This window comes from Hemiscyllium ocellatum, chromosome 22 (assembly GCF_020745735.1).
Source record: "Hemiscyllium ocellatum isolate sHemOce1 chromosome 22, sHemOce1.pat.X.cur, whole genome shotgun sequence".
NCBI classification, from domain to species: Eukaryota; Metazoa; Chordata; class Chondrichthyes; order Orectolobiformes; family Hemiscylliidae; genus Hemiscyllium; species Hemiscyllium ocellatum.
Window position 1 is genome coordinate 3,843,518 of NC_083422.1, and position 22,212 is coordinate 3,865,729.

At 42.9% G+C, this 22,212-nt stretch overlaps 1 protein-coding gene across 4 annotated transcripts in view; it reads right to left on the bottom strand.

Moving 5' to 3' along the window:
- Positions 1 to 22,212, bottom strand: part of mypn (myopalladin) — a 295,631-nt gene that overhangs the window by 26,643 nt on the left and 246,776 nt on the right. For 3 of the 4 annotated variants that reach the window (XM_060841842.1, XM_060841843.1, XM_060841845.1), the window contains one exon: positions 16,562 to 16,612. The exons of the other annotated variant lie outside the window; for it this stretch is intronic. In XM_060841842.1, the coding sequence (XP_060697825.1) occupies positions 16,562 to 16,612 (51 nt within the window). The remainder of the gene's footprint in view (positions 1 to 16,561; positions 16,613 to 22,212) is intronic. 4 annotated transcript variants of the gene reach the window in all.

The following is a 22,212-nucleotide window of genomic DNA, read 5'->3' on the forward strand; positions in this document are numbered from 1 at the left end:
TTAACATCCTGAAACACTTTTTGTACAGTTGCAATTGAGGTATAAGAGAGCATTTTGAACTGAAGAACTGCAGTAAAATCTAGCCTGTTGGGAGAAAAGCAAAAACATTTGCAGCTGAGGACCCACAGTCTGTATGTTAATTGCTGAGGAGATTAATGCAGTAGCATAAGGAGGAAATGTTTTGTGTTTATATTGTTGGATAGAGTCAACTTCAATGTTTCTTTGTTCCTTCAAATGAAATTGCACAGAACGAAACTGTGTTTGTGACTATGTATAAATATAAAGATATTTTTATCAACAAAGTACATTTTTGAAATAAAAAAATCTACAACTTTCATGGAGAGCCCAGAAGAGGTAATATCTGCTTTGGGAGACAAGGCAGCTCTGATACACATGTATGACTGGTGTATTCTGAATTAAAGAAAACAATTTGTTAGCTGTTGATGGACTGAAGATGAGTGAGCATGTACATTGCCATTTTACATACAATTGTTACTTTGGTTGGCTGCTATATCTTTATTGTTTACATATGAAAAGATCCAATGAACAATGGACAGCCAAACCCCCATTAAGTTGCAGATGTTGAAACCTAAAGCTTGCATGTTGTATTATCTTTGCAAAGAAGCATAAATCACTCACTGATAGTACTATCCATTGCCAAAACCATAAATCTTGAGGCTTGAAAATCTAATGTCTAGGTTTCAAAAGAGTTCAAAAGAATAAACATTTTAAAGATGAAGATGTTAGACAATTTGGCTAAGTCTGAACAAAATCATTTTGAAAACTAGCCATTGTAAAAATAAGATGCACTTAATTTTACCAGAAATCAGCTAATAGTCAATTTTGAAGAGTTTCATTGAGGGTTTTTCTCCTGGAGATCTCGTAAGTCTCCTCATGCTATCTTCTCAAATATGCCTTTACCTATGCAGTATGCTTTCGAGTGTCCTGCCTTTTGTAATCTCTGACATGCCAATGGTGGAAGTACTCAACACTGCCAGTCTCATTATCCTTAACATTACACAGTGGTCCAAGATGTGAAAGTGAGCAGCGTGTGCAGGTCATGGGGAATTTGGAAGGTGCTTGCAATTTTGGCAATGAGGGTGAATCTTTCCGGACTGCAGTACATTACTTGTACATCACAGCCATTACTGGGATTGACGTGGTCAAAGGTGCTTCGGGCCAGCATTTGTACTCCTTACACAAGGTTACTGCCCAAGGTCCATCTACGCCACAGAACGCTCACAGTTGTCACCAATACTGTATGGGTGATTATGTAATGCTATTGTTCTGTGAAGGGCGTCACAACCTTCAAAACTGAAGACACGTGTCTCACAGAATAGAAGACTCACTTTTCCCATGCTGGGTGTTGTGGCACCCACTTCCATCTCCTTTGTGCACTAATTATTTGCATCGTGACAGAAGGGAACAGCAGCCATGCTTTGTGCAGTGCATTTCAGAGTCAAGGTTAGAGTGGTGCTGGGAAAGCACAGCAGATCAGGCAGCATCCGAGGAGCAGGAGAATCAATAAATCAATGTTTCGGGCAAAAACCTTCATCAGACTCAGTCTCTTACATTTGACAAACATTCCCTTCTCAGTTGCCCACCCTTGTCAATGCTTTGAATTTCCTCTCATTCCCACCAAATCCTTTTTTCTAACTGTTCAACTCCCCGCATTATTTATTGAGCCCCTAACAAGCCAACATGCCAGATATAGCCATGTCAGCACCACCCCCCTCATTGTAACCACACTGATACTGTCTGTTGATACCCCAACCCCCATAATGCCCCTTTCTGTTCCATGTTCCATCGCCTCGCTCACTTATATGTTGATTTTCCCACCACCTCACAAATATTATCCTCTCTGAATCCCAGCATATTGCCTCCAAGTCCCACAATAGACTCTAATAATCCTACCTTGACTTGCAGAGGACAGACTCCCAGGACTGTCTGTGGTCCAACCCATGGGCTGAATTGGACTCTCAGCCTTAACTAATGACTGACCAGACCCCTGACTGAAATGTGTACAGCTTAGCCCTCAGACTGCAGGGTATGAATCCCCTGACTCTGACCACTCCGAGTGTCCAACTGACTGTTCCCAAGCCCAAGACCGGAGGCTACCCTTGACTTACTGTGCTGGGACTTCCTGACTGGTGTCAGACAAGATTTGAGACTCTTTAAATCCTTGACTAGACTTTGAGATACAGCTACTTGCCTGAAGCACATGACGTGTGCTTGCTGTCACATGTGCAAGTGTGAGATTGGTTTAGCAAACTGGCAGACAACCTGACGTCTACCTACTTGACTGATCACTGCTGACAGTCATGACAAACTGCCTGATTTTGTGTCTGTGCTAAAGGTAGGACACAAATGCTGTGGCATTTAATCTTTGGCTGAGGTGGAAATGTGCAAAAAGATGAGGTAAAGCAAGGCATGAGGAAATGGCCCAGTGGTATTAGTGCTGGACTGTTAATCCAGAAGTGAAAAATGTGGTGCTGGAAAAACACAGCAGGCCAGGCAGCATCTGAGGAGCAGGAGAATTGACACATCGGGTATAAGCCCTTCTTCAGGAAGAAGGGCTTATGCCCAAAATGACGATCCTCCTGCTCCTCGGATGCTGCCTGGCCTGCTGCGTTTTTCCAGCACCACATTTTTCAACTCTGGTACTCCAGCATCTTCAGTCCTCACTTTCTCCTTGTTAATCCCGAGGCCCAGGGAATCCAAGATAGAGTCCCGTTTGAATTAATTTTTTTGAAAATCTGGAATTAAAGCATCTATGAATAATTGTCAGGGAAAATGCCCTTGAGGAAAGGAAATTGCCATCCTACATGTGACTCCAGACCCACAGCAATGTGGGTGACCTTTAATTGCCCTCTGGGAATTAGGGTTGGGAATGTTGGCCCAACCAGCGATACCCTCATCCTGTGAATGAATAATTTAAAAAAAAATGGCAGGAGTGCTATGAGAACTAAACAGGCACAAAGTGAATGAGCACCAAGAAACCACGTGAGGAACCTGGAGGACCACCCTGATCCATGAGCAAGCAATGTCCCGGCAGCAGCAGCAATGCCAACTCGTCCATGCTGACCAGATATCCTAAATTAATCTAGTCCCCATTTGCCAGCATCTGGCCCATATCCCTCTAAAACCTTCCTACTCGTGTACCATCCAGATGCCTTTTAAATGCTGTAATTGTACCAGACTCCACCGCTTCTTCTGGCAATTAATTTCATCTATGCACCACCCTCTGTGTGAAAAGGTTGCCCCTTAGGTCCCTTTTAAATCTTTCCCCTCTCATCTTAAACCTATACTCTAGAGTGCTCATAGGCTCTGGAAATTCTGACAGATAATCACACATTCTATTCCCACTCAACAAGTTGCCTTTTAGTGGTTGACTCTCTGTCAGATTCTATGCTCAGGTGAACAGAACATAGTGTATCCTACATCCTATAATCGGGTCTGTCCACAACTGCATTTGCTTTCAGCACCTTCAAAAGATGTCACCAGCATGGTAGGTAGCATTCAGGCACGTTAGAGTCTGTGCACTCTAAGCTGGTAGCATCATTTTCTCTATGTACTTCATGTATTCTTTCTTTTCCTTTTCCTTTCTTCTTCATCTTTGAGGCCAGAGTGGTGTTGGCAGGGCAGTGGCTACAGCATTGGCGCATGGACCAGAAGTCCCAGAGCCTGGACTCTTGGTGGTGGTGCCTGGAACAAAGACTCCTGGTGGCAGTAGTCTTGGACCTGGACCCTCGGTGGTGGTAGGCCCAGAGTCTGAATTCTTGGCAGTGGTGGTGCCTGGAGTGGGGATTCTTGGAGGCGGTAGGTCCAGAGCTCAGGCAATATTGGTGAGGCGGTGGTGTCAGCAGAGGCTAGGGTCTCCTAGGCATCAGCATCATCGTTGCTGTTCCTGGAGTAGAACACCCTGAAGAGACCTTGCAGAAGCCCTGAAGCCATGCTTGAGACCCCCAATTTGAATAGAAGATGAACTCTTATTGAAGTAATTTATTTTTATCCTTTTTGTAAATCAAAATGGTGCCTCACTGTGGTAGCAAATCATTTCACATTGTATCTTCAAGATATATGCGATAATAAATCATTCATTCATTCAACTGCCCTATTTACATGTACATCTCAGCCTGTGACAAATAAGTCATCTTTCCTACAGTTGCCATCAAGCTGTATCTGTACTGGATTCCTGAAGAAGGGCTTATGCCCGAAATGTCGATTCTCCTGTTCCTTTGATGCTGCCTGACCTGCTGCGCTTTTCCAGCAACACATTTCTCAGCTCTGATCCTCAGCATCTGCAGTCCTCACTTTCTCCTTGTATCTGTACTGGGACAGGATATGGAGGAGTCATGTGACAGTGCTCTGTCAGGGTGCTCAACCTCCTCTGAAAACTCCTGAGTCTCGTTCCATTGCTGTTCTTTAGTAACTTTCAAAGTTCTGCGGGAGAAAAACGATAGGATTCCTTGTTGACATGGGGAAAGGGAAATATGATGTGTATCATGAAATTTCAGTTATTGTTGGCACAAATTCAACATGAGTGACCATGACATGCTCTGTAACAATGTGATAGTTAAAACTGTCTTCCAGTCTATGGGACAGTCCCAAGCTCCCCAGCTCCTTTGTCCATGGATTCTGCCCCTCTGAAGATTGTCAGTCTCTCCCTGGAGGTGTGTACTCTCTTCTCTACAATAAGAGAAAACGGAGTTCATTGTTAAAAGTGGATTGTGCAAAGAAGATTTGTGAAGAGTGGCTGTGAGGGATGGGTGTAAGATCACAATAACTGGGAATTGAGTTTGAGTGCTGGTTGTTCAGGTAGGAATGTGAGGAGGTGGCCGGCCAGAGAACAATGAGTTGGAACACAAGTTATGCTGTTCTGATAGTGCTCAGGATGCCAAAGAATGTTGAGTGGCATCTGAACATGTTAGACACGTACCTTTCCTGCTGTTACAAAATCATTACAGGTTTTGTGGCACCCAGCCTATTACAAGTGGGTAATGCTAACCCCACACCTCCCAGCCAGGATGTCAGGTTTGGACAGTTAGCCACTTTCTCTCATTTGTGGGAAACAACATTTCTGTTCTGGCCCTCTCTGTCTCCAATATCACCTCTAGGGAAGAGCCAGAGACCTGACAGGAGCCATTCATGCTCTTTCTGTCTTCACATAAAAATGGCAGATTGCTGCTATCTAATCCTTGATACTTGTGGGTCACCAGCACATCTGCACTCTGCCTCAGTTGGAAAATCCAGAGACCAATGCTAATGCGGCTAAGTTTTCATAGAGTTCAACTCATCCAAGCCGACCAGATATCCTAAATTAACTTTGTTCCATTTGCCAGCATTGGGCCTATATCCCTCATAACTCTTTCTATTCATGTACCCATCCAGATGCCTTTTAAAGTTGCAATTGTAGCAGCCTCCACCACTTCTTCTGGCAGCTCATTCCATACATGCATCATCCTCCGTGAGAACAAGTTTCCCACTAGGTCCCTTTTAAATCTTTCCCCTCTCACCTTAAACCTGTGCTGTCTGGGTTTGGACTCCCCTACTCTGGGGAAGAAAACACGTTGGCTATTCACCTTATCCTTGCCCCTCATGACTTTATAAACCTCTATAAGGTCACCCCTCAGCCTCTGATGCTCCATGGAAAATAACCCCAACCTATTCAGCCTTTCCCATAGCTTAAACACTCCAAACCTGGCTATGTTTTTATAAATCTTTTCTAAATCCTTTCAAGTTTAACAATATCTTTACTATAGCAGGAAGAGTGGAATTGAGTGTAATGTTTCAAAAGTGGCTTAACTAATATCCTGGACAGCCACAACATGATATCCCAACTCCTAGAGTCAGTGCACTGACCAACAAAGGCAAGTGTACAGAATATCTTCTTCACTACCTTGTCAAGCCGTGACTTCACTTTTAAGGAACTATAAACTGCACCCCTATGTCTTTTTGCTCAGCAACACTCCCCAGGACCCTACCATTAAGTGTGTAAGTCCTGTCTGATTTGCCTTACCAAAAAGCAAAGCCTCACATTTTCTAAATTAAGCTCCATCTATCATTCCTCGGTCCATCTGATCAAGGTTCCGTTATACTGTGAGATAGCCTTTTTTACTGTCTAATGCACCACCAATTTTCGTATCATCTGCAAACTTATTAACCATACCTCCTATATGCACATCCAAATCACTTATACAAATGAAAAAAACATGGGACCCAGCACCAAACCTGCGGCACACAGAACCTCCAGTTCTAAAAACAACCCTCCACCATCACCCGCTGTCTCTTACCTTCAAAGCAATCTTGTATCCAAGTGGTGAGCTCTCCCTGGATTCCATGTGATCTAACCTTGCTAACCATTCTACCATGTGGAACCTTATTAAACGCCTTGCTGATGTCCATAGAGACAACATCCACTGCTCTGCCTTCATCAATCTTCTTTGTCACTTCTTCAAAAACCTCAATCAAGTTTGTGAGACACACACAAAGGAGAAAGTGAGGACTGCAGATGCTGGAGATCAGAGCTGAAAACGTGTTGCTGGAAAGGCGCAGCAGGTCAGGCAGCATCCAAGGAGCAGGAGAATCGACATTTCGGGCAAGAGCCCTGAAGAAGGGCTCATGCCCGAAACGTCGATTCTCCTGCTCCTTGGATGCTGCCTGACCTGCTGCGCCTTTCCAGCAACACATTTTCAGCTCTGATCTCCAGCATCTGCAGTCCTCACTTTCTCCTAGAAGATTTTAACCTACTGCAAATCCTTTTGCAAGGATGCCTTCCTTGAAGAAGCTCTCTTCCTCCCTCCACAAGGATTTCATATGAGTCCCTCTCTCACTGCACACCCCAAGTCATCTCCTCTGCCAAGACACACACAAAGCCATGTTGACTATTACTATCAATCCTTGTCCTTTCAAATGCATGTAGGGTGATAAAGACAAGCCAGGGAACTATAGACCAGTGAGCCTAGCCTCAGTGGTGGGCAAGTTGTTGGAGGGAATCCTGAGGGACAGGATGTACATGTATTTGGAAAGGCAAGGACTGATTAGGGACAGTCAACATGGATTTGTGCATGGAAAATCATGTCTCACTAACTTGATTGAGTTTTTTGAAGTAACAAAGAAGATTGATGAGGACAGAGCAGTAAATGTGATCTGTATGGACTTCAGTAAGGCGTTTGACAAGGTTCCCCATGAGAGACTGATTAGCAATGTTAGATCTCATGGAATACAGGGAGAACTAACCATTTGGATAGAGAACTGGCTCAAAGGTAGAAGGGTTGTTTTTCAGACTGGAGGCCTGTGACCAGTGGAGTGCCACAAGGATTGGTGCTGGGTCCTCTACATTTTGTCATTTACATAAATGATTTGGAAGCGAGCATAAGAGGTACCGTTAGTAAGTTAGCAGATGACTCCAAAATTGGAGGTGTAGTGGACAGCGAAGAGGGTTACCTCAGATTACAACAGGCTCTGGAGCAGATGGGCCAATGGACTGAGAAGTGGCAGATGGAGTTTAATTCAGATAAATGCGAGGTGCTGCATTTTGGCAAAGCAAATCTTAGCAGGGCTTATACACTTCATGGTAAAGTCCTAGGGAGTGTTGCTGAACAAAGAGACCTTGGAGTGCAGGTTCATAGCTCCTTGAAAGTGGAGTTGCAGGTGGATAGGATAGTGAAGAAGGTGTTTGATATGTTTTCCTTTATTGGTCAGAGTATTGAGTACAGGAGTTGGGAGGTCATGTTGCAGCTGTACAGGACATTGGTTAGGCCACTGTTGGAATATTGCGTGCAATTCTAGACTCCTTTCCATCGGAAAGATATTGTGAAACTTCAAAGGGTTCAGAAAAGATTTACAAGGATGTTGCCAGTGTTGGAGGATTTGAGCTACAGGGAGAGACTGAACAGGCTGGGGCTGTTTTCCCTGGAGCGTCAGAGACTGAGGGGTGACCTTATAGAGGTTTACAAAATTATGAGGTGCATGGACAGAGTAAATAGGCAAAGTCTTTTCCCTGGGGTTGGGGAGTCCAGAACTAGAGGGCATAGGTTTAGGGTGAGAGGGGAAAGATATAAAAGAGACCTAAGGGGCAACACTTTCACGCAGAGGGTGGTACGTGTATGGAATGAGCTGCCAGAGGATGTGGTGAAGGCTGGTACAATTGCAACATTTAAGAAGCATTTGGATGGGTATATGAATAGGAAGGGTGCTAGCAGGTGGGACTAGTTTGGGTTGGGACAGGTTGGACCGAACGGTCTGTTTCCATGCTGTACATCTCTATGACTCTATGTAAATGTATTTACACTGTAGGGATTCTAATTCTATTTTTAGTTTTAAATCCTGTCCCTTAGAATGCCTTCCAAGCACTTACCCACCGCTGACATCAGGCTCAGCAGTCTACAGTTCCCTGGTTTTTCCCTCCCATCTTGCTTAAATAATAGCATGACATTAGCCAACCTCCAGTCTTTCATCACATCACCCATGGCTATTGATGATACAAATATCTCAGCAAGGGGCCTAGCAATTATTTCCCTAGCTTCCCACAAAGTTCTGGGATACACCTGAACGTGGCCTGGGGATTTATGCACCTTTACGCGTTTTAAGATGTCCAGTACCTCCTCCTCTATAATATGGACACTTTTCAAGATATCACTATTTCTCCAAGTTCTCTAGCTTCTATATTCATCGCCACATTAAATACTGGCGCAAAATACTCATTTAGTATCTCCCCCAAGTTGATCTTTAAGGGGCTCTATTCTCTCTCTAGTTACCCTTTTGTTCTTAACAGATTTGTGGAATCTCTTTAGATTCTCCTTAACCCTATTTGCCAAAGCTATCGTATGTCCCCTTTTATTGCCCTCCTGATTTCCCTCTTCCTATGGCCCTTATACTCTTTTAGGCATTCACTCGATCCCAACTGTCTATGTCTGATATATAACTCCTTTTTCTTGACCAGAGCCTCAATTTCTCTAGTCATCTAGCATTCCCTACCAGCCTTGCCCTTCACACTAACAGGAACATACTGCCTCTGGAATTTCATTACCTCATTTTTTTTAAGGCCTCTCACTTTCCAACTGTCACTTTACCTGCAAATAGCCTCTCTCAATCAACTTCTGAATACCAACTGAATTCCCCTAATACCATCAAAATTGGCTTTATTCTAACTTAGAACTTTAACTCTCAGATCAGGTCTACTCTTTTCCACAGGAAAGCTCATTACTGGGGGAAAAAAAACAGGTTCTGCCCTTACTTGAAGGGGTCAGTTTAAATAAAATTCTTTCAAAGGACAATACAGTTAGTCCTCGAACTCTGCTCCTCTTCTGTATTCCTACAATTATCTTCCTTCTTGAAATATTTATATTATTTCCTTTTGAAAACTACTGAATCGATGCAACCACTTGATCCGGTGGAACATTTCACACTCTTGATCACTTACCGGACAAAAGAAAACTTTTCATGGAAACTCTTTTTTTGTTTACATAGCTTTCTTAAATCCATGTCCTCTGGCATTGTCTTTTCAATAAATTCTTTTTATTTCCTCCAACTAAACAAGTCATGATTTTTCACACCAATGAAACCTCCTGTTTTCATTCTCTACTTAAAAGAGAACAGCCACAATTCCTGCAGTCTATCCACATAAAGATCATCCCTTATTCCTGGAATAATTCCAAGTAAATCTTTTCTGTACCTTATCCATAGTCTTCACAGCTTTCCTAACGTATGGTTTCCAGACTTGAACACATACTCTACCTGAAGCTAAACTTGTGTTTTTCCATAAGTTTGTCATAACCTCCTGGTATTTGTTCTCTTGGTATCCATTTATGAAGCCCATCATCCCTCGGGCTTTCTTTTTCTTGTCTTGTCATCATCGATGATTAGTGCATAAACACTTCCAGACATTTCTCCATTTGCACCCAGTTTAAAATTGTAATTTCCTCATTCTTGATATTGAAATGTGTTACTTCAGACTACTCAGCATTTGATTTTCAATTTTCACGTGTGCCTTGAGTCCACTTTACCATTCTATAGCTATCTTTCTCACTGTTTTACGTCTGGACTACAGAGACTTTACCTTTACTTTTACCACCCGGTTTCTTGCCAACTGCAAATTCCTAACTTATGCCTTGTACCCCAAGCCACATCATTAATGCATATTGAAGACAGCAGTAGTCCTAGTATGGAATCCTGGGGCACATCAGCATATTATTGTCTCCACTTTGAAAAACAGCTTTTCAGAACTCTCTGATTTCAATCCCTATTTTGTATTGATGCTGCTAACTCTCTTATTATCCCATAGGCTTTGATTTTGTTAACATGTTAATACCTAGTACTTCATCACAGTTGTTACAAGTCCATATACATAATGGTTGGACTGTCCTCATACACTCCATTAGAAGAAAATGTGGACTGCAGATGCTGGAGATCAGAGTCGAAGAGTGTGGTGCTGGAAAAGCGCAGTCGGTTGGGCAGCATCCAAGGAGCAGGAGAATCGATGTTTCGGGCATAAGCCCTTCATCAAGAAATTATGACTTTCCTGATGAAGGGCTTATATCTGAAACGTCGATTCTTCTGACCCTCAGATGCTGCCTGACTGGCTGTGCTTTTCCAGTACCACACTCTTCGACTCATTTACTCCATTAGCTCATTACTAAAGAGGAATTGAATTTACTCAAATACAATCTTCCCTTTCCAAATCCATGGTAGCTCTCTTATTAGCAAATACCTTTTCAATTGGATGTTCATTTTCACAAGATTATTGGGGAGAGCATTATCCTGAAAGAATAATGTATGGTTGGGTTAGATAATAATTGAGTTGTATCGAGGTTGGGTTGGACAGGGTAGGATAGAATGATGGAATATGAGAATCTGATGTCCTGAACCACTCTATGCACGATTGCTAGATGAACAACTTAAAATTATAATGAGGTGCCATTTAAAATCTGATCAGATAGGGTTCCTGAGCCTCGGAATATTCATCAATTACAGAAAGGAAGGGAATAAATTCCACTTATCTGCTGGGTTCTGTGGTCTCTCACAATCAGATACATCCCAATCTTTTCCAGCTACATCACCCCCAAATGTCACCAATCTCAACTACTCCAGAGATTCCAAGACCTCTCATTTCATTTCCCCCTTTGACAGCCAACCTTCCATCCCAAATTGAGATCTCCAACCTCTGGATTTCTGTTCCCCCATTCGAGACCTTTGATCCTTCAGGTCTGTATAATAGCTCCTTTATTGTTTCTTCACTCTGACCAACTAGATTTTGTCTTTGAATCAACCAAGATAGTCTCCCTCTAATATTTTAAAGCATTGCCCTCTTTTCTCAATCCTGCCTTATCTTTCTTAAATACCTTGATTATAGGAATGTTGGGGTAATATAGCTAGTTTGTATTGCAGAGTGTATGGATACTTTAGCTTTGAAAAGTATATTTTATCCTTTTTTTAAAAGAAAGGGTTTAGGGCAGAGATGCTGATCAACTATTGAAAGCCCATAAACAGTTCATGAGACCGTGGTTTGTTTTTGTTTTCTTAAAGATTGAACAATAGAAGCAGCCTGAATGGGTGGGGTCAAAACAGGATTTTTAGTTTTAGTAGCAATTGCTGCTGGGTTCTTGAAACAGAATGTGGAAGCTGTTTCTCCTCTCTTGGTTACAGATAAAAGCTGGGGATTTGCATCCTGCTCCTGAAGTTGCATGTGAGAAAATCTGTTTTTATGAATTTGCTTTTGTCAAGGGTGTGTTCATGGGATGTTACTGTATTGAAACAGTTTTGTCTAGTAGTAAAATAATTTATTATTCTGTTACCTTTTCCAATAGAGTCACAGCTAAGCCAATTATTTTCTTTATTCTTTCTTTTGTTGTATTTTAATCTCAGTATTTGAATAAAGCGTATTTTGCTTCAAATCTGGGCGTTTGACCAATAGAATTGCATCTGGACTGCAATTCTTAACACTCACCTTTAAAATAAGAAAAGATCAGATTCTAGGATACCTTTTTTTTATATTTCAAGGGGGGTTGGTCTGGTCCATAATGAGATTGATGTCAACAACCTCAGTTCAATTTCTGTACTAGTTGTGGTCACCATGGAGACCTTGCGTTCTCAACCTTGCCTGAATCTCAGATTAAACTCAGCACCTGTCTCTCAGAGTAGCTTCTGAGAAAATGTGACTATCACTTTTATTAACTTTGCCACCATTTCTTTTTGTGGATAATTTTCAGTTATCACTACAACATTTATATTCCCAAGTGAATATGGATATATGCGGGTCACCAACTTTGTTGAATCACACTTTCTGTATTTGCACACGTGCCATCCAAATCTTATTCACACCTTTTAGCACTTTATATCACTTTACTTAAGTCTGTATTATGTATACTTGAACTATCTTCCAGTCCTCTGTGCTATCATGCTACACTTGGTGTATTTTAAAAGCCAGTAAATGGTGGGAAGGAGATTGTCTTGGAAATTCCTGGGAGGCACAGAGCAGTGAAAATGAGAGACCTCAACCTGGATTTTTGTGAATCGGACTGATTTGGGAGTCCTTTAAAATGGCAGGTGGAAATCACCTTCTGCCCTCATTTCCATTTCTGACAATTTTTGCCAAAGTGGGATAAAAGAGGAGCTAGCAAGTTCACAGGTAGCATTCCCATCCTTGTTCCCCTGCACCATTTTGGCAAAGTTGTGCCCCTTTCATATGTTGATGTGGTCAACAGCCTCTCAGAGGAGTTGTGAAAGATGAGGGAACACAAATCCAAGTAGGAAACCAAAAAATAAAAACAGTTACTTGGTCCTGGAATTGTTTTCATTGACAAGCTTTCAGTTACAAAAAGCAGCTGGGTTACTGACAGTATCATGTGTGCTGCTTTACAATCACTGCTTGCACATACCATCAGTTTTGGAGAGATATAGCAATGTGGCCATGGGGTTGGGGGTGGGGGGGGGAGGGGAGCTTGGTGATCAGGAACCAGGAATTGCTTGGGCACTCTGGACCTGAAACGATTTAAATGTTGACAATGCTTTAAATGTGAAAAATACAACTGGCTCAATACTTCCATTAGAGAAAAAAACAGGCACTTGCCTGGGCTGTTTTGATTGACAGGTCAGCTATAGAAAAACGTAGCCATTTCGTTTTACCATTTCATTAGCATGCATTGTTTTCATTTGTACTTGTTTGTATCAAGGGACGTTATGAATGCTTGGCTGAGTTTCACAACACTTATCTTAGCAGGGAACTCTTTGCTGATAGTTGTCCTTGAGCGAGAGCATTGCTTCATTGTTAAAAGATTTTTACATGTCCATTTCAAATCTATAGCACTTGCAGTATGCCCATAGTGGATACTGATAAGTGGCTATGGAGGATATATTCTTCGAGGAGAAAGTGAGGTCTGCAGATGCTGGAGATCAGAGCTGAAAATGTGTTACTGGAAAAGCGCAGCAGGTCAGGCAGCATCCAAGGAACAGGAGATTCGATGTTTCGGGCATAAGCTCTTCTTCAGGAAATTCCCGAAGAAGGGCTTATGCCCGAAACGTCGAATCTCCTGTTCCTTGGATGCTGCCTGACCTGCTGCACTTTTCCAGCGACACATTTTCAGCTATGGAGGATACATAGAAAGCATTGAAGAGCATGGAAGTGTTGAGGGAAATGTAGAGGGGACATGATCACATCTGGCAGCATCATGGTAATGTGGCATGGAGAATAGGAGAGGAAATGGGTAGCATGGAGAATATGAAAGAGAACTGGGAGCATGGAGCTAGGAGGATGAGGGAGGGAGCATGAGGTTTGAGGATTCAAGGAGGGTGGCTTATGAAGTGTGTGGAGGAACACAGGAACAGAAGTTGGCTATTTAGCCACTCTGTCATTCCAAATCATTGCTGATCATCAACTCAATGTCATATTTCTTGATGTCATTAGTTGCTAGAACTCTATCAATATTTTTCTTGGATCAATTGATGACCAAATTGCACAGCCCTCTAGGGTAGAGAAGGTCATAGATTCACCACCCACAGAGTGAATTGATTCCCCTCTCCACCCCCAACATTGTCTGAAATTGCTTGCCTTTAACTCTGGTACTGCTCCCTGGTTCCAGACCTGACAGACAGGGGAAATATCCTTTCTACATCTACTCTGTGTATCCAATTAAGAATTTGGAAATTTTCTGTAATTGCTGTTATTCTCCTAAGAGAGAATATAGGAACAGTGTCCTCAAATGATTTTGCATAGGACAGTTACCAGGAATCAGTCTGGTAAACCTCTGCTGCACTCCTCTTTGACAAGTATATCCTTCCCTTGATACAGGGATCAGAACTGCTCACAATACACCAGGTGAGATCTCACTAGTTCAAGACGTGTTCCTCCTGTATTCAAATTCTCTTGTTTACAGGTGAACATGCCATGTTCTAAATTACTTGCTGCACCCAAAAATCCAGCTTTCAGTGACTTGCGAACAAGGACAGCTGGGTTCCTTTGGACGGCAACACTTTACAATCTTTCACCGTTTAAGAAATACATGGCACCTCCGTTCCTCTTACCAAATTGGATCGCTCAAACTTATCCACATCATGTTCCATTTGCCATGTTCTTGCCCACTCGTTCAGTTTGTCTAAATGTTATTGAAGCCTCTTGCATGTTCACCATGTTTGTATCATCTGCAAACTTGGAAATATTACAATTGGTCCCCAAATTCAAACCAGTACAGGAAATTGCTGTACATGGATAAATAAGCAGAAGTGCAGAATATTCAGTGTAAAAGAATATGTCAGACAGGAAGCAGCAAGAATACCATTTGACTCCATGGAAATTCTGAATATCTCAAACTTTCCAGATCCATCATTTGCTCCATGAGTCAGATATTCTTACTTACTTAGACTAAGTTCATCCAGCCCTGTTCAAGACAATGGGCAGCAAGATTCTGCTACTGATCCCAATCTACCGAAACGCCTTTAATTACACCTCATGTGGTGTCCCATCTAGAAGGTCCTCCTTAAATGTATTTTGCCAAGTCTTCTTTAGCCATCTGATGATGTCCATTCTACTCTGGAAGGGCATCTGACAGAGAGAATTAACTTCCTTTCCAGTCTCAGTTCTCTCTGCCATGTTCTCCTCCTAGGTACCTCAGACCAGTCCTCTGCATCACAACTTCACTGGTAACATTGCCTCTACAAATGATGTCCAAAATCTTAGGTATGAGCTGAAAATGTGTTGCTGGTTAAAGCGCAGCAGGTCAGGCAGCATCCAAGGAACAGGGAATTTGACGTTTCGGGCAAAAGCCCTTCATCAGCCCTTCCTGATGAAGGGCTTTTGCCCGAAGCGTCGAATTCCCTGTTCCTTGGATGCTTCCTGACCTGCTGCGCTTTAACCAGCAACACATTTTCAGCTCTGATCTCCAGCATCTGCAGACCTCACTTTTTACTCCAAAATCTTAGGTAGGCAACACCACTATAACACAAAACTTCAATTATACTTCTGCTGTTTCCTTCCATGTCTCCCTGGCATAGCTTGCAGTGGCATCGCAATGGACAGGCATAATGGCAACTTCATAGCTGTGCTGATGGTTTGGAAATCTCCACGATGCGGAGTCACTGGAAGACCAACATTGCTTTGCTGATTCTTATATGGACCTCATTCTCTACATCTACCTGCCTGGAAGAAGCTATCAATGTCCTTAATGTATGATACTCTAAACCAGTATCAATAAAACTCCTCACAAATTAATCTTGCCTTTAGTTGTTACACTTCAGTGTTGTGCTTGTGTTTCCGAACAGACTTTGTAAAGGAAAATAAAACAATGAAAATAAAGACTGTAAGTGAGGAAATATAAAATCTGCATAAAGCTTGGTTTTGAACAAATGGTTAAAGTTGTGAAAAAGGGGAAGTGAGGCAAAAGTGCTGAAGAAATGAATCACAGAAAGGAGGTCCTCTGCCACCAGTGGTACAATAGGATTGGTGTACAAAGGGCACCAGAGCTCGTGGAATGAAGGGTCCAACACAGGAGATGAGTTTGTGGACAGTCATAGTGGAAGAGTGTGTAAGGGTTATAGACAGATTCATAACTGAAAGTGAACATTTTGAAAACAATGCTTTGGAGAGTTAGGAATCTATGTTAGATCAGTGAAGTGATAACCTAAACAACTCAATATAGTAGCGACTTATTCTATTAGCAAGAGAATCACTATATTGCAGAATTACATTATTAGATTTAAAGTTTCATGCTTCAGTTAGAAACGATGTAAAGAAAGTAATCTTTTGGAAAAGAAAGGTTGAGAGATAGCCATTTTAAATGATCAAATATGAAGAAATTAAACTGTCAGACATCATGCAACATTTGGCTAATGCAGGGGCTCAGATAAATAACACAGCAATCTAAGGATTGAACATTTTTCAAAGATTTTATCTTCAAAAGAAGGATTCTCTTTGAACAGATGCTTTCTAGAGCTGGCACATTGATTCCTCATGCAGTTGGCTGCAATAAGTCCTAGCGATACAGCTAGTAATGTAAAACAGAAAAGAAAGAATGATGAGAAACAGCTCTGAAAGAAAAAAGAAATAGTAAAACGATGCTTTTGACTTAACCTGTTGCTGACCAAGGCTGTTGCGAGTTGATTCAATCAGATATTTAAGGTCCTGCAGGTATAAAAATAACTTCATAAACACTTGATTCTAAATTTTATCACAAAAAGAAGCCAACTCTTGAATTAAGGGGGAGCTGTTTTGGCAAATAATAAAGATGGATGGATGGAAAGATGGATGGGTGGTTAAATTGGCTTGATTAGGTATACAGATAAATAGACAATAGACAATAGACAATAGGTGCAGGAGCAGGCCATTCTGCCCTTCGAGCCTACACCACCATTCAATATGATCATGGCTGATCATCCTTAATCAGTATCCTGTTCCTGCCTTATCTCCATAACATAGAACATAGAACATAGAAGGATACAGCGCAGTACAGGCCCTTCGGCCCTCGATGTTGCGCCGACCGAATCCTACCTAACCTATACTAGCCCAATAACTTCCAAATGCCTATCCAATGCCCGCTTAAATGACCATAAAGAAGGAGAGTTCACCACTGATACGGGCAGGGCATTCCATGAACTCACAACCCGCTGTGTGAAGAATCTACCCCTAACATCTGTCCTATACCTACCACCCCTTAATTTAAAGCTATGTCCCCTAGTAACACCTGACTCCATTAGCGGTAAAAGGTTCTTAGTATCTACCCTATCTAAACCCCTAATCATCTTATACACTTCTATCAGATCTCCCCTAAACCTTCTCTTCTCCAATGAGAACAGCCCCAAGTGCCTCAGCCTTTCCTCATAAGATTTTCCTACCATTCCAGGCAACATCCTGGTAAACCTCCTCTGTACTCGTTCTAAAGCTTCCACATCCTTCCTATAGTATGGCGACCAAAACTGCACACAATACTCCAGATGAGGCCTCACCAGAGTCTTATACAACTGCAACATGACCTCAGGACTCCGGAACTCAATTCCTCTGCCAATAAAGCCCAGTACACCATATGCCTTCCTCACAGCACTATTTACCTGGGTGGCAACTTTCAGAGATCTGTGTACATGGACACCAAGATCCCTCTGCTCATCCACACTACCAAGTAGCCTACCATTAGCCCAGTAATCCATCATCTTGTTATTCCTACCAAAGTGAACGACTTCGCACTTAGCTACATTGAATTCCATTTGCCACATTTCCGCCCAGCTCTGCAACTTATCTATATCCCGCTGTAACCTACCACTTCCTTCCTCACTATCCACAACTCCACTGACTTTTGTGTCATCTGCAAACTTGCTTACCCAACTTTCAAGTCCTTCCTCTAGATCATTTATAAAGATAACAAAAAGCAATGGTCCCAAAACAGATCCTTGTGGTACACCGCTAGTAACTGCGCTCCAAGATGAACATAATCCATCAACTACTACCCTCTGTCTCCTTCCAGCCAGCCAATTCCTAATCCAAACCTCTAATGTATCCTCAATGCCATACCTCTGTAGTTTTAGCATTAGCCTACCATGGGGAACCTTATCGAACGCCTTACTAAAATCCATATACACAACATCTACTGCTTTACCCTCGTCCACTTCCTTAGTCACCTTCTCAAAGAACTCAATAAGGTTTGTGAGGCACGACCTGCCCTTCACAAAACCATGCTGGCTATCCCTGATCACGTTATTCCTACCCAGATGTTCATAAATCTTATCCCTTACCATTCTCTCTAAGACTTTGCCCACCACTGAAGTCAGACTCACTGGCCTATAGTTACTAGGGCTATCCCTACTCCCTTTCTTGAACAATGGGACCACATTCGCTATCCTCCAGTCCTCTGGTACTATTCCCGTTGACAATGACGACATAAAAATCCAGGCCAATGGCTCTGCTATCTCCTCCCTAGCTTCCCATAGGATCCTGGGGTAAATGCCATCAGGCCCAGGAGACTTATCTATATTCATCCTTTCCAATATTCCCAAAACCTCTTCCCTGCATATTTCCAGGGCATCCATTCTAATTATTTGTGATTCCATATTCACATCAGCAACAGTGTCCTGTTCCTGAGTGAATACTGATGAAAAGTACTGATTTAATGTCTCTCCAATCTCCTCCGCCTCCACACACAACTTCCCACTACTATCCTTGACTGGACCGATACCTACCCTAGTCATCCTTTTATTCTTGACATACCTATAGAAAGCCTTTGGGTTTTCCCTAATCCTACCAGCTAAAGACTTTTCATGTCCCCTTCTCGCTTCTCTTAGCTCCCTCTTTAGCTCCTTCCTGGCTACCTTATAACTCTCAATCGCCCCTACTGAACCTTCACGCCTCATCTTTACATATGCCGCCTTCTTCCCTTTCACAAGGGACTCCAATTCCTTACTAAACCACGGCTGCCTCACAAGGCCCTTTACACCATGCCTGACTGGTACATACCTATCGAGGACACGCAGTAGCTGCTCCTTGAACAATCCCCACATCTCATTAGTGTTCTTCTCTTGAAGCCTGTTTTTCCAATCCACACATCCTAAGTCATGGCTCACTGCATCATAATTTCCCTGCCCCCAGCTATAACTCTTGCCCTGCGGCGCACGATTATCCCTCTCCATCACTAAAGTAAAAGTCACCGAGTTGTGGTCACTGTCCCCGAAGTGCTCACCTACCTCCAAGTCTAACACCTGGCCTGGTTCATTACCTAGAACCAAATCCAATATAGCCTCCCCTCTTGTTGGCCTGTCGACATATTGTGTCAGGAAACCCTCCTGCACACATTGTACAAACACCGACCCATCTAATGAACTCGAGCTATAGCTCTCCCAGTCAATATCTGGGAAGTTAAAGTCCCCCATAACAACCACCCTGCTACCTTCACTCTTTTCCTGAATCATCCTCGCAATATTATCCTCTACTTCTCTAGGACTATTAGGAGGCCTGTAGAAAACACCTAACAGGGTGACCCCACCTTTCCTATTTCTAACCTCAGCCCAAACTACCTCAGATGGCAAGTCCTCTTCCATCGTCCATTCCACTGCTGTGATACTATCTTTGACAAGTAATGCCACGCCTCCCCCTTTTTTACCCCCATGTCTGATCCTACTAAAACATTTGAACCCTGGAACGTGCAACAGCCATTCTTGTCCCTGTTCTACCCACGTCTCTGTAATGGCCACAACATCGAAGTCCCAGGTACCAACCCACGCTGCAAGTTCACCTACCTTATTCCTTATACTTCTGGCATTGAAGTATACACACTTCAATCCACCCTTCTGGTTACAGGCACCCTCCTTAGAGATCACTGCATTATTCCTAACCTCCCTACACTCAAGGTCCTGTACCCTAAAGCTACAGTCCTGGTTCCCATGCCCCCTCGGAGTTAGTTTAAACCCTCCCAAAGAGCATTCCACACAGCCACCACTCTCTGGGTGAAGATGTTTCTCCTCATCTCTGTCCTAAATGGTCTACCCCATATTATTAAGCTGTGTCCTCTGGTTCGGCACCCACCGATCAGCAGAAACGTGTTTCCTGCCTCCAGAGTGTCCAATTCTTTAATAATCTAAAAGGTCTCAATCATATCCCCTCTCAGTCTTCTAAACTCAAAGGTATACAAGCCCAGTCGCTCCAGTCTTTCAGTGTAAGGTAATCCCACCATTCCAGGAATTGACCTCGTGAACCTACACTGCACTCCCTCAACAGCCAAAATGTCTTTCCTCAAATTTGGAAACCAGAACTGCACACAGTACTCCAGGTGTGGTCTCACCAGGGCCCTGTACAGCTGCAGAAGAACCTCTTTGCTTCTATACTCAATCCGTCTTGTTATGAAGGCCAGCATGCTATTCTTCATTACCTGTTGTACCTGCATGCTTACCTTCATTGACTGGTGTATAAGAACACCCAGATCTCTCTGTACTCCCCCTTTACCTAAATTGATTCCATTTAGGTAGTAATCTGCCTTCCTGTTCTTGCCACCAAAGTGGATAACCATACATTTATCCACATTAAACTGCATCTGCCAATGCATCTGATCACTCATCTAACTTGTCCAGGTCACCCTGTAATCTCCTAACATCCTCATCACATTTCACCCTCTCACCCAGCTTAGTATCATCAGCAAAGTTGCTGATGTTATTACTAATACCATCTTCTATATCGTTAATATATATTGTAAAAAGCTGCGGTCCCAGTACTGATCCCTGCGGTACCCCACTGGTCACTGCCTGCCATTCCGAAATGGAGCCGTTTATCACTACTCTTTGTTTCCTGTCAGCCAACCAACTTTCAATCCAAGTTAGTACTTTGCCCCCAATACCATATGCCCTAATTCTGCTCACTAACCTCCTATGTTGGACTTTATCAAAGCTTTCTGAAAGTCCAGGTACACTACATCTACTGGATCTCCCTCATCCATCTTCAGAGTTGCATCCTCAAAGAATTTCAGAAGATTAGTCAAGCATGATTTCCCCTTCATAAATCCATGCTGACTCTGACCTATCCTGTTATATGGTTAAATAAAGGTTTTAAATGCATAAGTGCAAGGATTTGTTGTTTTACTCATTCATGGAATTTTGTTACTGGCTGGCCACATTTATTGCCTGCCTCTAGTTGCCATTGAGAAGGTAGTGGTGAGCTGTCTTCTTGAACCGCTGCAGTCTATGTGCTGTAGGAAGACTCACAATGCCATCAATTCTGGGAATTCCAGAATTTTGTCTCAGCAACAATGAAAGAACAATGTTATTTCCAAGTCAGGATGGTGAGTGGCTTGGAGGGGAACTTGAAAGTGATTGTGTCCCCAGGTATCTGCTGCCCTTGTCCTTCACGGTGGAAGTGGTCAAGGTTTTGGAAGGCACTGTCTAAGGATAAGGAACCTTGGTGAACTTCTGCAGTGCCCCTAGTACTTAGCGGTCACAGCAGTTACTGAGCATCAGTGAGGGAGTAGAACTGCCAATCAAGTGGGCTGCTTTGTCCTGGATGGCATTGAGAATGTGGTGCTGGAAAAGCACAGCAGGTCAGGCAGCACCTGAGAAGCAGGAAAACCGACATTTTGGGCAAAAGTCCTTTCAAGGATTCAGTGATGGTAATGCTATTGAATGTCAAGAGGTGATGGTTAAATTGTCTCTTGTTGGAGATGGTCATTGCCTGTCATTTGTGCAGCACAAATATTAAGTCTTGCCCTGAGCCTGTATATTGTGTACAGCTTTTTGCATTTAAACATGGACTGCATCAGTATCTGAAGAGTCTCAAATGGTCGGAGCATTATGCAATCTTCAGTAAACATCCCGACTTCTGACCTTATGATGGAGGGAAGGTCATTAATGGCTGGATCGAAGACATTACCCTGAGGTACCCCTGCAGAGATATCCTGGAGCTGACTGACCTACAACAACCACAATCATCTTCCTAGATGCCAGGTATGATTCCTACCCAGCAGAGAGATTTTCATCTGATTGCCATTGACTCCAGTGTTGCCAGGCCTCCTTGAGGCCACACTTGGTCAAATAGAGCCTTGATATCAAGGGCGTCATTCTCACCCCTGGAATTCCACTCTTTTGTCCATGTTTGAACAAAGGTCAGGAGTTGAGTGGCCCTGGCAGAAACCAAACCTGGCATTACTGAGCAGGTCGTTGTGGAGCAGGTGTTGTTTGATAGTACTGATGATAACACCTTCCACTACTGTACCCTTGTTCGAGATCAGACTGGTGGTGGTGGTGGGGGTGGGGTGG